The sequence below is a fragment of the Pleurodeles waltl genome, chromosome 12 (assembly GCF_031143425.1).
Source record: "Pleurodeles waltl isolate 20211129_DDA chromosome 12, aPleWal1.hap1.20221129, whole genome shotgun sequence".
Lineage (NCBI taxonomy): Eukaryota > Metazoa > Chordata > Amphibia > Caudata > Salamandridae > Pleurodeles > Pleurodeles waltl.
Genome location: NC_090451.1, coordinates 618,620,895 through 618,635,965, shown reverse-complemented (window position 1 = coordinate 618,635,965; position 15,071 = coordinate 618,620,895). Strand labels below are relative to the sequence as shown.

At 44.6% G+C, this 15,071-nt stretch overlaps 1 protein-coding gene across 3 annotated transcripts in view; it reads right to left on the bottom strand.

Annotated features, from left to right (window-relative positions):
• ANKRD35 (ankyrin repeat domain 35) overlaps positions 1-15,071 on the bottom strand; it is a 436,761-nt gene that overhangs the window by 44,071 nt on the left and 377,619 nt on the right. For all 3 annotated transcript variants that reach the window (XM_069217933.1, XM_069217935.1, XM_069217934.1), the window contains exons 6-8: positions 9,373-9,446; positions 8,050-8,156; positions 3,802-3,983 (exon numbers count right to left, since the gene is read on the bottom strand). In XM_069217933.1, the coding sequence (XP_069074034.1) occupies positions 3,802-3,983; positions 8,050-8,156; positions 9,373-9,446 (363 nt within the window). The remainder of the gene's footprint in view (positions 1-3,801; positions 3,984-8,049; positions 8,157-9,372; positions 9,447-15,071) is intronic.

The following is a 15,071-nucleotide window of genomic DNA, read 5'->3' as shown; positions in this document are numbered from 1 at the left end:
GCTACAGCAGCCCCTCCGCGCCCTGGCACAGCCTGCGATGGACCCGCTGTCATCGTGGCTGCTGGCTGACTGTCACATACAGAATGTCATTGAGTGACCAGACATCACCAGTCTTTCACCTGTGCTGACAAATAGAGCGCTGGGTGCGGCTGGGATTCCAAGTACTTTCCTAACAGCATATTGTTGACAACAAACAATACTATTTCCAAGCCTACGTTTTCAAAGCTACACAGGAAATGTCAGCATTTAATTTTATATGCAGGGAAAAGCGTGTTGGCTGAGTGGAGGGAATGGAACGGTCTTTGTATTTCTAGTGATGTTGTTAATGCAGGCAATGGATTTCACTTTTAATGTTGAAAAAGGCATGTGTAGAGCAATAACATTTAAATTGCTCATAACATTTACATTTCTCATGGCTGTCACATGATAACAGATTCAGGGGGTTATTCTAACTTTGGAGGAGGTGTTAATCCGTCCCAAAAGTGACGGATTTACCACCAGCCGTATTACGAGTCCATTATATCCTATGGAACTCGTAATACGGCTGGTGGTATATCCGTCACTTTACCGTCACTTTTGGGACGGATTAACACTCCTCCAAAGTTAGAATAACCCCCTCAATCTTTTCTTGCTCCTAATATATACAGTTTAAATAAAGTGAGGGCAAGTCTGTCCGGCTGTTTCTGTAAACTGGATTTAGGAAATCTCAGCCAGATTTCACGCTTAAAAAAAAGGCACACCTCCTCCTGCCCTGCGTACAGCACAGCATTCCCCTTTTGTCCTGAGGCTGCACCACCCGAGCTTTGAGCCACCCGAGCCTGTGTTTTGAAATCAACTAAAGGGTTAAAGGCACAAATAGAGCTCCTTGTGTGCCACCAATTTGTAGGCAATAATAAAAATGTCAGTTGAACTATGGTGTGTAATGTATCTATTGGACAGATCCGAGTTTAGCTTAGGGGGATAATGTGACTCTTGCAAAGCACAAGTGTACTGTGCCGATCAAAGAAGTGTTTTTGTTATGTAGCTAAATGAGAGGGTTACTGCTGTTGCCAAAGAGTTCCTTGCAGTTCATAAACTATAATCCTAATATAGCACAGTAACCTATGAACTGCCATCAAACAGGTGCATGCAAACTGCAAAGCATGGGTTTAGAACATTGTGTTTTCCCAGCCTTTCTTTAGTCTAAGGTTGCCAAGTAGGGTTCCTCTGGATAATAATATGTAGTAGTAAATGCACCCCAACCACTATGTTATATTTAAAATCCAGAGTTTGTATTTCTCCAAACTAGGCATTCTTCACATATAATGCCCCCCATAGAGATAACATGCGACTCCTACACCTTGTAGCCCTCATTATCTTAAGTAACATTTCCCATACATTCGCTTACACATTTATGAGTCACTGTCTCTGAATAATGTGTGTGTGATGTAACACATTCTAACCCTTACTGTGCATCTCTGGGATGGGTAGCACTATAAAAAATTAAATGCGCATGAGAGAGGGTCTGTGTAGAGATGAGGGGCACCACTGCAGGGTGGCAGTGAGGGAATCCGTGGTGAACGAGGTTATTGTCAGGGGAGCGGGTGGGGGCACCAACAAAGATTGTCGCCGCGGCTGTCATCAGCACTGAAACCTGCCCTGTCAGGGGTGTGGCTAGAGGAGAGAGCGCCGCTGAAAGCTCGAGTCTGACTCGCACCTGAGGCCTGGCTCTGGCTCAACTCGAAGTCCTGTGTGAACTTCAAACCCATAACAAGAGGAGCTTTCATGTGGCTTCTGCCTGCCACCGTCACTCTACCTTCATGCACCAAGAGGTAACAATATTTGGTTGCTGGTTTGTGAAACACAAAACCTGGATTGATCAGTCTCCCCATTAGCCAAATTAGTTCATCTTAGGCAAATATTTTGTTTTGCCAACCCTAATTTTTCTTCACTGACATATGACGGCACCTTCAAATTTGCGAGTTCAGAATGCCAGCTGAATAAAAACTATTGTGTTTGACTTAATAGACTATAATATTACTCTTTCTATAATAACCTGGACCACATACAGGGTTTACATGACAAATGTATTGCCTCTTAGTTCACTAATGCCACGGTCACCAGATTGGGGTGGGAGCAGGAATGGTTCTAAGTTTATTTTTTTTAAAGACCCCTTTTTATAAATACTTCTCAGGGCAGTGCTATAACATGACGTATTGATGTCAATGCTTCCATTTGTTGAAGAAATATACTTTCTGAATTTTAAAGAGACTGTATCATATTTTATGTGATGTTTGTTGTGATTTACTTACAAATATTTTAAGGGCTTGACTTGTGCATGAGCTTTAAGAGCCAAGCCAGACCCATGGCTGAGCTCTGGCTTGACCCATCTTGTTAACTTAGTGGCTGAATGGCCTCTAAGCTCTTTCCAGCAGCTTGTGCAGTCCAGGGCCTGAGGAAAAAGCACCTACAGAGCTGATTGTGGGACAGACTGGTAGGAAGGCACACCTGTGGAAAGGGAGGGGGGTCATTTCACTATTTCCAGTTAAAGGAGAACACAGAGCACGTTTAAAAATGCTTAACATCACATGACTGATGTGCACTAATCCTAAAATCTTCTAGTGTCCCATTGTAACCTACCAGACAAACGCTACATACTGGATCCTTGGATGAATTCCTCCCTCAATCCTTAAAAAACTGCCTTTTCTTAACAAATGGTGCTTTCCAGTCTGTCTGTGTGTATATGTATATATATGTATATTTCAGTAATGCGGCCCTAGCCAAAAGCCCACAGGGCACTGTGAAAGGTCAAAGACAAAACATATGTCAGTACACCTTTGCCAAACCATTGAGGGGCAGATTTACTAACATTTCACGCAACATGTCACAGTAAATGAAGTTCTTGCGCTCCACTGCATGAAGGTGCAGAAGAACAACATATTTCCAAAGAAATGGTGCATTGGTATTGGGGCTGAAAGACGTGCAACTTACACAATGAACCCTCACATAATCTCTGTTCACTCCCTATTAATCTTTCTCTCTCAGTTCCCTTTTCTCTATCTGTTCCCTCATCTCTCCCACTGTTCCAGTCACCTCTGCCTCTCTTAGTCCCCCACATGCTTTCTCTCGGTTCCCTCTACCTTGCTTTTTATATGCCCCCCTTTACCTTTTTCCCTTTTCAACCTTCCCTCTACCACCCTCAGCATCTTTCTGTATCTGTTTGTTGCTCTTTTCTCTGCCCCATCTTCTTCTGTGATCCTCTTTTCACCGCTTGTTCTTTCTCTCTATCAGCAGGCAGACCCTTGCTTGCTTTCCTCTTCTCTCACTGTTCCACATTTCTGTCTCTTCATCTCTGTACATAGCCCTCTCTCCTCCTTTCACACCATCATTTCTCTCTCTGTTTCACTTGCTAGTACTACTACTGCCTGTGAATTCTAGGTCTACGTACAACAACAGAGGTTTGCTTCTGGCACTATCATTCAAGGTACCGTGAAGAATTGCGAAAACTGACCCTTATGTCGGCTGTCAAATTCTGCAGAGTGTGTATATGTTAACTATTTTTTTCTTCATTAAGTATGTCTAACTACATGTGAATGTTTGCTCAATACTCCAGTGTATAATGTAAAATAAACAACATAAATCTATTTTGGCTTTTACTTTTGCCAGCTGTTTATTTTATAATCGTGCAGCGACCACAGGTACGTCTGTAAAAATGACCTTTTGTCCTGAATTTTTAATGTCACTGCCCAGATTTTGCTTGCTTGCAGGTGGTCACCCTAGTTAGTGGTTTTGCACATATAATTACAAGAACACAAGGCCCACCTCTTTTCCTTTTGTCCAGGGAAGCCTGTAGCAGTTTCTTCAAGGCCTCGTCCCGGGATATGTTGGCATAGTGCAGGGCATTGAGGCCTAAATTATCAGCGGCGGTGACATCAGCGCCGTGCGCGAGGATGGTCTCCGCAGCTTGGATGTTCCCTTTCTCGGAGGCCAAGATTAATGCTGTTCTGGAAAAAACAGAAGGAAAGGGTACAGTTACATCAACATGACCTGCACCCACAAAAGAGGGCTGGAAATTACCATCAATGCATGGCTTTAAGTGGGATGAAAACACGGGGGACAGGGTATCTCTAAGGGGTGTGGCAGATATAGTTAAGGGCGTGGCTTAAAAACTTGTAAGCTAAAAAACTGTGCTTATCATAGTGAGCCGACTGACTGGTATTTCGCTGCTTCTTTCTGTGACTGCATCCAGATATATACTATAGCAAGTATCAGAAGACCTACAACAAGCTAGGACTATTGGCTTTGCCAAGTGTTGTTAGTTGCATAAGATAAATAATCAACAATGGCTTTGTTGTATAAAATATTGCAAATGCTTCAGTTCTGAAAAAAATAAACTGTGAAAGAACTATTATGAGTCTCTCTAAAGTTACATTGAAGGCAGTGCAGGGTGGTACTGCGGAGTTAAGGTTTTTTTTTCACCCCGAGGGCAAAAATAGAGCGTCCAATAGGGACACGTCTCAGCACCTGCTTTTTAGAACTGCCAGTGCTGAGCACCGGTAGGACCCGGCCCACTTAAAGCCCTGCCTTAATGTAAGGTCGTTTTCAAGACACTCTGAATGTCCCTGGGAAGAGGAGGACTAGGGGCATGTGATGATCGGTTAGGAAAATAAAACAGATGGATGAGAGGTCTCCCCCTCACAAACGCAAGCGCATGCTCCCATTGTCATGACATTAGCACACAATGCCCTCCTATGTGCGGCCCATCTCACAGACACCAGAGGATAAACATCCCACAAACATTGGGCCTATCCATATCACAGGCGCTCTGGCCAATCATCATCACAGACATTAAGGATTCTCTTTCAAACAGCCACTAGATATTCTCCCCCTCAAAGGCACTAGGGGAAATATTCCTCAAAAACACTAGGGACTAGCCCTTCAGAGAAACCTGGGAATACCGACTAGTGTCTGTGAGGAGCGGAGAGGGGAGGATTGGAGTGAGGTGGATGGATTGGATTGGAGTGTTAGGACTGGGGTGGGGTGAACTGGATTGGGGTGGACTGGACTACAATAGGGTAGTATGAAGTGGGGTGAATTAGTGTGGGGAGGGGTGGACTGGACTGGATTAGAGTGTGGTGGAATGGACTGGACTGAAGGGAGGTGGATTGAAATTGAGTTGAGTGGAGTGGATTTGAGTGGGGTGGAATGGAGTGGGGTGGAATGGAGTGTGGTGGACTGGACTGGGGTGGGCTGGAATGGGTTGGACTGGAGTGGGGTGGGGTGGACTGGACTGGGGTGGGGTGGATTGGAGTGTGGTAGATTATATGGGGTGGATTAGACTGGAGTGAGGTGGATTTAAATGGATTGGAGTGGGGTGGATGGAGTGGATTGGATTTTGGTGGGGTGGGCTGGATTGGGGTGGGGTGGGGTGGATTGAATCAAGGTGTGTGGACTGGCGTGGGGGTCAAACAAATTCAGTGTGTGGGGTGGGGTGGGGTGGAATGGAGTGGCGTGTGGAGGGGTGGGGTGGATTGGAGTGGAGTAGATTGGATTACAGTGAGCTGAACTGGATTTGAGTGAGGTGGACTGGGCTGAGTGGGGTGGATTGGGTTGAGTGGGGTGGAATGGATTGAGTTAGGGTGGGGTGGATTGGAGCAGGGTGGGTGGATTGAGTGGGTGAACTGGGTTTGCTGGATTGGGGTGATTTGGATTGGTGTAGGGTTGATTGTATTGGAGTGGGGTGAACTGGTGTGGGGTGTATTGGATTGAGGTGGACTGGGGTGGGGTAGATTGGGTTTGGCTGGATTGGGGTGGAGTTGATTGGAGTGATGTGGATTGGATTGGAGTGGGGTGGCTTCTTTTGGATTGGAGCGGGGCAGATTGTGTTGGATTGGAGTGAGGCAGTATGTTTTTGATTGGTGTGGAGCAGATTATTTCGGATTGGAGTAGGGCAGACTGGTGTGGGACAGACTGGAGTGAGGTAGAATGTTTTGGATTAGAGAGGGGCAGTTTGGGGTGGTGCAGATCAGGGTCGGGTAGACTGGAGTGGGGCAGATGGTTTTGGAATGGAGTGGGGCAGATTGTTTGAATTGGAGTGGGCAGATTGTTTTGGATTGGAGTACGGAAGATCCTTTTGGATAGGTGTGGGGCAGACTGTTTCGGATTGGAGTTGAGCAGACTGGATTAGGGCGGATTGGAGTGGGCAGATTGTTTTGGATTGGAGTGGGGCAGTTTGGGGTGGGGCAGAATATTTTGGATTGGAGTGGGGCAGAAGATTGTTTTGGAATGAAGTGTGGCAAATTGTGTGAGATTGGAGTGGGGCGAATTGTTTTGGATTGGAGTGGGGCGAATTGTTTTGGATTGGAGTGGGGCAGATTGTTTTGGATTGGAGTGGGGCAGATTGTTTTGGATTGGAGTGGGGCAGATTGTTTTGGATTGGAGTGGGGCAGATTGCTTTGAATTGGAGTGGGGCAGATTGCTTTGAATTGGAGTTGGGCAGATTAGAGTGTGGAAGACTTGACCGGGGCAGATTATTTTGGATTGGAGCGAGGCAGATTCTTTTGGTTGGAGTGAGGCGAATCGGAGTGGGGCAGGTTGGAGTAGGGTGCGTTGGGAGAACTGGAGTGTGGTGGACTGTATTGGGGTTATTGGTTTGGATTGGATCTGGTGAATTTGTTTGATCTGGGATGGATTGAACTGAGTGGGTTGGATTGGTATGGGGTGGTGTGGGATGGAATGGCGTGGATTGGAGTGGGGCAGATTAGGGTGGGGAGGATTGTGGTGTACTGAACGACTGTGTTAAAGCATCATTTCAGAAATGACACATGAGAAAGAAACAAGATAATCCTCATCTTTTGAGAACAATGCCAACAGGCAAAAACAAAAGAAAAATGCAAATTGAGAACAGGGGACTTGGCAAAATAAAAGTAAACTATAGAAAATAAATCTTTGCAATTTTGTTTGTCCGGCTGGGCACGTTTTTTTGCCAGTCACACGCCTTGTGGTTACACGGCACAAAGTTAAAAAGAACAAAATAGTACCGCACTCACGTAGGGAGCAGCTGATTAAGTTTGATCAATCAGTGCTTGGCCAATGCCCTAAACATGCTAGGCCTGCAGTGATAAATTACGAGGCTGTAAAGAAGAGTGCCAGGCAAGCCAACAAATGGTAAATAAGAGATGGGCTCCAAGCACTTTTCGTTAACAACAGTGTCTCACAAGCGAGATATATGCACTAGTACATATTGTCACAGGTTCGACCCTATAAAGACACACATTTCAAATGTATGCAAAATGAAGAAACTCCCTTTACCTGCATCAAAAGAATTCTGCCCGTGCCAGGCCTAAGGTAAGAGGGACAGGTTCAACATGCTATCTTTAAACTTTCTTTACTCATCGACCTGCTGAAGTGCATCCATGGGTGCAGAGGCCAACAACCTTCTTTTTAGCCAACCAGTGATAAGCATAAATGGATGACCGGAAATCTAATGAGCATGCAGAAGCAACAACATCGAAATGGAGTTTTCCTTGAAAGTAAAAGGCGTTGTCAAACATTCCTCACTGGATACCACAGTGCAAAACGGAGTCCCTCTGGTGACCTTAAAGCTCACCTTGATATTATGCTTTTGGGGCTATTACATTTTTCTTTCTCTAGAGGTCTCAAAAACAACTGTCATTGTATGATCCAAGAAGGGGCAAAAATAGCACTTAGGCAGAAGCTTTCTAGGTTTCAGCAAATTAGTCCCAGCTTTTACTTAGCGCATGTCCATATATACAGGTTCTTTATCACAAGGTTGGACACTCGTGCAAGCTTGCAGCTTTGAAGTGCTGAAAATAATGAGGGAATGTTAACCTAATCTATTGACCCTCAGTTTATCATCTCCTAAGGATGAAAAAGTGAGCAGACCTTCTTGAAGACCTCTTTACAGAATGGGCACACATTCAATCAATGAACATAGGCAAAGGTAACCCATCCGCTAACCCTACAAACCCCTTGAAGGACATCTGTCCGTGCATCACAAGAGGCAAAAAAGGGCTGAGGAGCAGGAGAGGACAAAGGGTGATCACTTACTTCTTCTCCTTGTCAATGATGTTCACCAGAGCTCCTCGTTCTAGCAGGAGGGAGCAGATGGTTGGGTGGTTTCTCTGGGCGGCAATCATCAGAGGTGTTCGTCCATCCTAAAAGGAAGCAATAGAGGTAAAGAAAGCTGGCACGCAGGTCACTGACCTACCTTGCAGGGATGGTTTTTACCTACAAACATCTAGACTTCTAGGACATGAAATCTCTCTCTTGTGTAATCATTAAACATTTTGAATGTGGGCCCAAGACTAAAGGTGGCCTTTTTGGTTTGGTGACACTGGGATGCCTCATATTTCCATTTAATACATCCGGGGAGGCAGAATAGTCTGGCTTAGAGCTTCAGCTGAAATGTGAACAAACGAGTATGGCAGTTTCTGGAAATTTGAGCGGGTCCTATCAAAAATATACTTGCTGATTTCCTTTATCAGAAGGAGCAAAGATAACGTCACAGAAGCAAAATAGTTTATTTCGGGAACAGGTTCACAAATGGGAGCAAAGGGAGTAACAGTTGCATCAACCAAACCATCGCCACAATACATCACCCATCACTTTATTTACCTCAAAAAGGAATAGAAATGCTCTTTGGCTGAACATGTCCCCGAGTTGTCCTCTAAATTTAATCTGTTTGGCTTTAACTTGTGGCTCTATATCCATCAATATGCTTACACTGTTTCTGGTTAAGTGTTTCCCTCATTTATTCCTGGCTGTGGCCCTCATATCACCTCAAGATTCCTTCAGTCTATTTCCACCAGGCCCTTTATTTGTTTTCACTTGTAGACTCAACCGCTCAGCCATATGTCCAACTTGTCTTCATACCTAGGCCAGTCCCTCACTTGTGCTTCCCAGGTGTCCATACGCGTTCTAACAACAGCGGCCTAAATTATTCATAAAGGCAATCCCTCGAATTTAGATTTTTTTTTTTATAGCATTGTCTTTGTTTTTCTTGTTCATGGTAGTTTCGGCACATAAAAAGGATGGAAGTGGGTATGGCCAATCTGTTTCCCAGAGCAGTCAACAGTAGTTATGTGTTTTCGAACTCTGATGAAGGACACACACGTCTCTTACAGATTTTAACAAATTGCCACAGCCCTGATTTTTTGGAAGCGGCTGCCAATAAGCTGGGAAATCAGAAAATGTTAAAGCACAGTCTACCTAAAAATTATATATGTCTATCCACAGTGGCTCATGGGGTGGAAATTTATAGAAAATTTGCAATGCCATTTTACCTCAAATTATTTGGGAAGGAAGCATTTTCTCTAGCATGTTTTGATAAAAGCGGTCTAAGAACCATTCTCCTTTGGGTAATTTACTCACATCTTCGACAGCATCAAGCGAGATCTCATCTTGATCGCAGAGAAGCAACACACTGGAGACGCAACCGGAGGAGGCTGTGCAGGCAAATAAGTCAATAGATCAATATTTAGGATGTAACAAATATGCAGTTACGGATGCAGATTGCAACATTCCTTCATGTCAAATACTTTTAAAGATAAAAGAATAAGATGCCTCGGAGAATTCACTGAGAGCAGTATGCAAGTGCCATGCTCCAGGAATGGCGCTTTAACTCTGCACTGCTCTAAAACTGCATCTGCTGTTTTTGTTGGTGGAGATGGACTGGTGTTGACCTCCAATTCTTTCCCACCACAGAGAAGCTAAACAGTATGCGAATTTGGGCCACACAGCAATTCATCCAACCATTCATCCACTTGATCAGACAACTATCTGCCGATGTAGTTTATTTGCGCAAGCAGACTGCAAAATCACGTTATCATATAACCCCAGAGAAAAAGCAGATTATGCAAACGGGAAAGCTTCTGAAAGCAGACAGGTGCTCGGTTTTGGTCTGTGTGCAAAGGTGACCAGATATTATTCACGCCTCCATTTGACATTGGCTTTGTCTGAGGTAGTAGGTGAAACAATTTACACTACGGTAAAGCTAGAATTTCTTAATACATCATGTTTTTGCAGATAAGGTAACAGAGGATGATCACGTTGGGGAACCGGTATCACGTCCTAGTGCACACAGTTAATCAAAGAAGATGTAAGAAACAAGATGAATTTCTAGATCTTGGCTCATCCTATGTAGCATCCCTCATAAATCCCCAGTTTCCGGTTTAAATGTTGGACAAGCTAAAAACGTTTAGAAAACTTTTGTAACGAGGACAGGGCTGTCAAAGCTGCACGAAGAATTAGGACAATACATTCAAAGGAAGCTATTGGTGAAGGTCTATAAACAGAAGGCACAAGACCTATTTTTTTTTTTTTAAGTAGCCTAAATCATCTTTCATTTCTGTCAGCAATGTAGCAGTGGAACTGCACAAATGTGTGGTCATAGATTGACTACACATTTTCCCCATTTCCGCAGATTTTACCCTGTGATGGAATGACCACGGAAAACGACTATCAAATTTTCATGAATATCAATAGGAAGGTGCGTTGTGGACCTCTAGGGTTATAAAAATGCAAAATAAACCAGTAATAATCTAGTTAGTGACTGTTATTTACTATGTTTTCTGCTGAGAGCAAAATACAGCCTTGTGACTGGGATAGCGCCGCCTGGAACTGTATTACACAGTGAGCTGCACAAAGGTCTGTGGTCATTTCAGTAACAGCATGCACCTGAGAGCCCTTAAACGGGGGCAGGCACCACTCTCAGGGCCCTTTGGTAATGTGACCCAAGACATCGCAAATAAAGTTTTCACTGATTTCTTCATTAGCATAAGGTAGTCACTTAACACCCTGTAAGCCCAGCCCAAGTTATGCAGTTTATTTGGCACTGCCAGGCCTGGATGGGAATGAGGAGGAGGGTCATCTACCACAGGGGTGCACATGTAGAATATCAGCCTTAAAGAGACATCAGAACAGGAAGAGGGTTGGAATTAAAAGGTCGATGGAAGGGTGACTTTTGCTTTAAATCGAAGACTCATCTTTATTTCAGAGAACTACCAAAACAACCACTAAAACATTACTTGCAGCAAACTCACCTGGCTCCGTGTTGCAAAAAGTGCAACTGCTTCCTGTGTCCGCAGGGCATTCTGGTATTACAGAGAGGACTGTAGATGATGTGTGGCACAGTGTATAATATGGCTTGTGATGGTGTACATCTTGTGACAAATGATCATGAGGGTGCGTTCACTCATTTGCATCAATAGTGACCCCACGCAAATGAGACAACACTTTGCATTTAGCGCCCCCTCCTCCCCCCAAGCCTGCCACATTATAACAGATGTGGGTGCAAAGGAGTTGACAAGAAGCACACGTACAGTGCACCATGTGGCTGTGGTGCACAATCATTCCCAGTTACCCCCCCTCCCCCCCAAAATCATCCCCTTGCAGGTGGTGCAGGTACTGACTGCTTCCTCCTGCAAGTGGGTCCATGGCCCCGTTTAAAATGGCGGCGGGTTTGCCACCTGCGTTGAAGGCTGGATTAGTTGCTTCCAGCAGCTCGTCCGTCTTTCACTAATGCACTGTTGAGAGTGCAGGGGTGACTTTACGCCTTCACTGTAAGCAGCTCACTCACAATAATAAAGTGCACTGTCCTGGTCTGTGACTAGTGCACCCAGTTAAGGGTGCACAGAGGCCCACACTGGACCAATGTGCAGTATATGTAATATTAAGTCTGGCTTGTAATTGGGGAGTCTGCATAAAAGAGCAGGGGCAAATGAATGTATGCATGTATGTACATGATATTTCTATAGCAAAAACTAGCCAAAAGGCAGTGGTGTGCTCTATATGGTCAAAGGTGAACATAAAGTCAAGGAGTAATAAGGGGAGAAGCTGGGTTGTGGATAGTTAATGCGTTGTGCTGTTGTGTTTATGGTTAATGCGTTGTGCTGTTGTGTTTATGGTTAATGCGTTGTGCTGTAGTGTGCTTTTGAAAGAGGTGCGTCTTCAAGGCTTTCCATAAATTGGAACAGCCTTGGTGTGGTCCTGATGGATACAGGAAGGTCATTCGAGACCCTGGGTGCATAGAAGTGAAAGGCCTGCTGTCTTGTGTTTTCTTTATTACACCTCTTAGCCTATAGCAGGGCTCTTTAAACTGGCCCCCGGGGGCTCTAGTTATCTCAAGTGGGGTTATCCAACCTCAGGCAAAAAGAAGCATTATGATAAAAGGGCTTTGTTTTAAGTTGAAAAAATGAGCAGTGGTAAACTGCTCTGTAAAGGGCCATCACTAACATCTTTTGTTATTTATAGCCAAGTTGGGAGTGTGTGTCAAAAGGGAAGTGATTCCAAATAATCTTCAAAATCCCACCCACACTTCTAATATTCTCTCTGTTGATACTTTAACAGGTTAGTAAGGCCTGCCTGACCAGAATGGCATGTTTGGCATTGTGTATTTGACTACATTTTAAAACAGTAACATAACTTAACTGTAATGTTTAAATAAGTGCAGACTTTTAAAATTTGACAATTTAATACAATATTTGTGAACAATTTTGAGGGAGGGACCCGTTTACGTTTTTTCTCGGGGGTGGGTTAAAAGTTTGATTATCACTGGTCTACAGTGTAATGGTGCCATGGCTGCGTGGGCGCCGAGAATAATCAGAGATGGGAGTGCTTAGCTTTGAAAAAAGGCTTCTCTATCCTCCCCCTTATGGGCACCACTGGCACACTGTTTCTTTCTAACCTGGGTCTTACTGACAACCTGCAGTCATTCACTCACTCTCGCCTTGTAGTATTAGGGAATACATCTAAACTAAAAGACTTTGCACTGCAAAAAAAGCAAGTTAAAACATACCCTAAGCGCACAGCATGTAGGAAACATTCTAAAGCTTTTAATTTGCAATTCCTTCTCCTCTGTCTGGAAGGTGTGAAAGAGGTATCCTACCCTCCCGACTCGCAAGGTAATGTGTCAATATAGTTTGGAACCGCAAGTGTGGTTGATAACCACTTTTGTGCTAATTTACAAAGGGAGTGCCACATATTTTCAGAGCCGATGCAGTGCCCATGGCCAGGATTCCAACAGGTGAATGTGGTTGCAAGCCACTGAGGGGCACACCTAGGGGTCAAGGGTTCTGGCTTGAGCACCCCAAACCCACCCACAGTACAGCAACTGAGCTGCTGAGTTCTGTGATCCATCCAGGTAGCCGTCATCATATTTCTCCCACCTGGCGTTCATGTCTCTCAATGAAGCAGGTTGGGTTGGTTTCCACTGCTCTGCTCATGAAGATTTTTACGTTTTTACGTGTTGCGAGATATTTCATAGCATACTCTCCATGAAAAACGTTATGCCTGCTGCCTGCCTTCTACAGCACATGTGCACAATACGGGTCAACGGCTCACCATGGCAGAGTGGTGACAGCCTATTAAACGCACGCAGTGACAGCGCAAATCGGCTTGCCCACCTTTACACACAACCGAGATCAATTAGTATTGCCAATGTTCTTTTATAATAGGAAGTCTCAAGATCTATGTTTTAGTCACTTTTCTGCTGCATGTTTTCTAGCAGCCACTAGGTGGCACTGAAACGCAGTAAACTGGCGTTTAGACGTGGCTGTGTTTTCTTAGATGCACTGCTGCGCTCTATTCACAGAGAAATCAAAACGTTCCGGTGTATGGTTCAAACACAGTAAGGAAGGAAAGCAACAAATAAGATTAAGGAAACTATGACTGACATGAAAACCACCCAATCTTCAACAAGATTCGCTGTATGCAGTAAGTACACAGTGCCTCCTCCATGAGACAGCTGAGGCAAACTGCAGTGAGAGAGCAAAACACACTCTATATCCTGGACCATTTAACATTTCAAGCAGGGGGCAGATCAGCCTGTTTATACCAGCACAACACTAGCGGCTGATGTATGGATGCATGTGGTATTTCTATAATGCGAACCCAGGACAAGGTCAAAGACGAGCATACAGTCAACACGTGATAGGAGAGGTAGTTACTTTGTAGGTGGTCAATGCACTGTGATGTAGTGCCCTTTAAACGTGCGCCTTCAACTCTTTCCGAAACTGGAGCAGTGTTGGGATGCATGGCCCTGATGGTTTCAGATTCTGTGTGCATCTATGGGAAAGGCCCGCTGCTGCCTTCTTTCTTCTACATTTCGGTCTGCAGTGTGATGAAGCGCTCTTTGCGGGCATGCGGAGATGGTGAACTAGTCTGCAAGATAAGCCAGGGTGCTAACGGTGATGGCTTTGTAAATGACGCAGCTGGTGTGACCGGCTAGGGGAGCCAATGGAATTCCATCAGGATGGGGGGGGGGGGTTATGTGATCATATTTGTTGTGGCCCCCAATGTGACCCGCTGCAGGATGCCCTTAAGGGTGCCAGTGTGGAGTCGGCAGGGCATTAAGCATTTCTATTTGCACTGTCATGAAGGAAAGCCTAGTGTCCAGCGTGAATCCAAGTGGCTTGGTTGAAGTCTGTCAACTTTAACATGGACAAGCCAGTGGTGGGTTCTTCTTTGAAGCAGACGCTCTAACAATTCACTTGGAGCCTCGCCTGTCCTCTTCTGCAAGGCAGCAGTGTGGCATAGATACACAGCACTGGGAAAATCATCGTTTGCCTCAGTAGGAAGAGACAGTTTGGCACTGTCATTTGGACTTTCCATTTGTGACAATAGAATCCTGCCATTAGTTATAAAGGTAACTATAAAATCGATATGAAGGATGAGTTGGAAGACTGCTGATGCTTTCTGTGCCCTTTTGCCGACATACATCATACATGCCAACATTTTGGAAGACAGGTTTTAATTTGGAGGAAGCCAAAGTAACACCATTTCGGTTTAACAATCTGGAGAGTCCTGCGTTAAATGGAAGCTGGGACATGCGTGAATGGGAGGAGATTCGGCCTAAAGGCAAGCGATGGACTTCCAGGCCACAGCTCAATATCCCGTGATTCAAGATAAAGCTCTTAACCTTCCTGTGTCTACAAAAAGAAAATAAACTAAAAGAAAGAGGGAACGTCTGAGTCTCAGGCTAGTTCTCAACTAAAACGCTCCAATTTCCTTTGTCAAGACTGTGCTATAAAATACTACAAAAATAAAATACATAACTCATTTCTTGGTGCTGC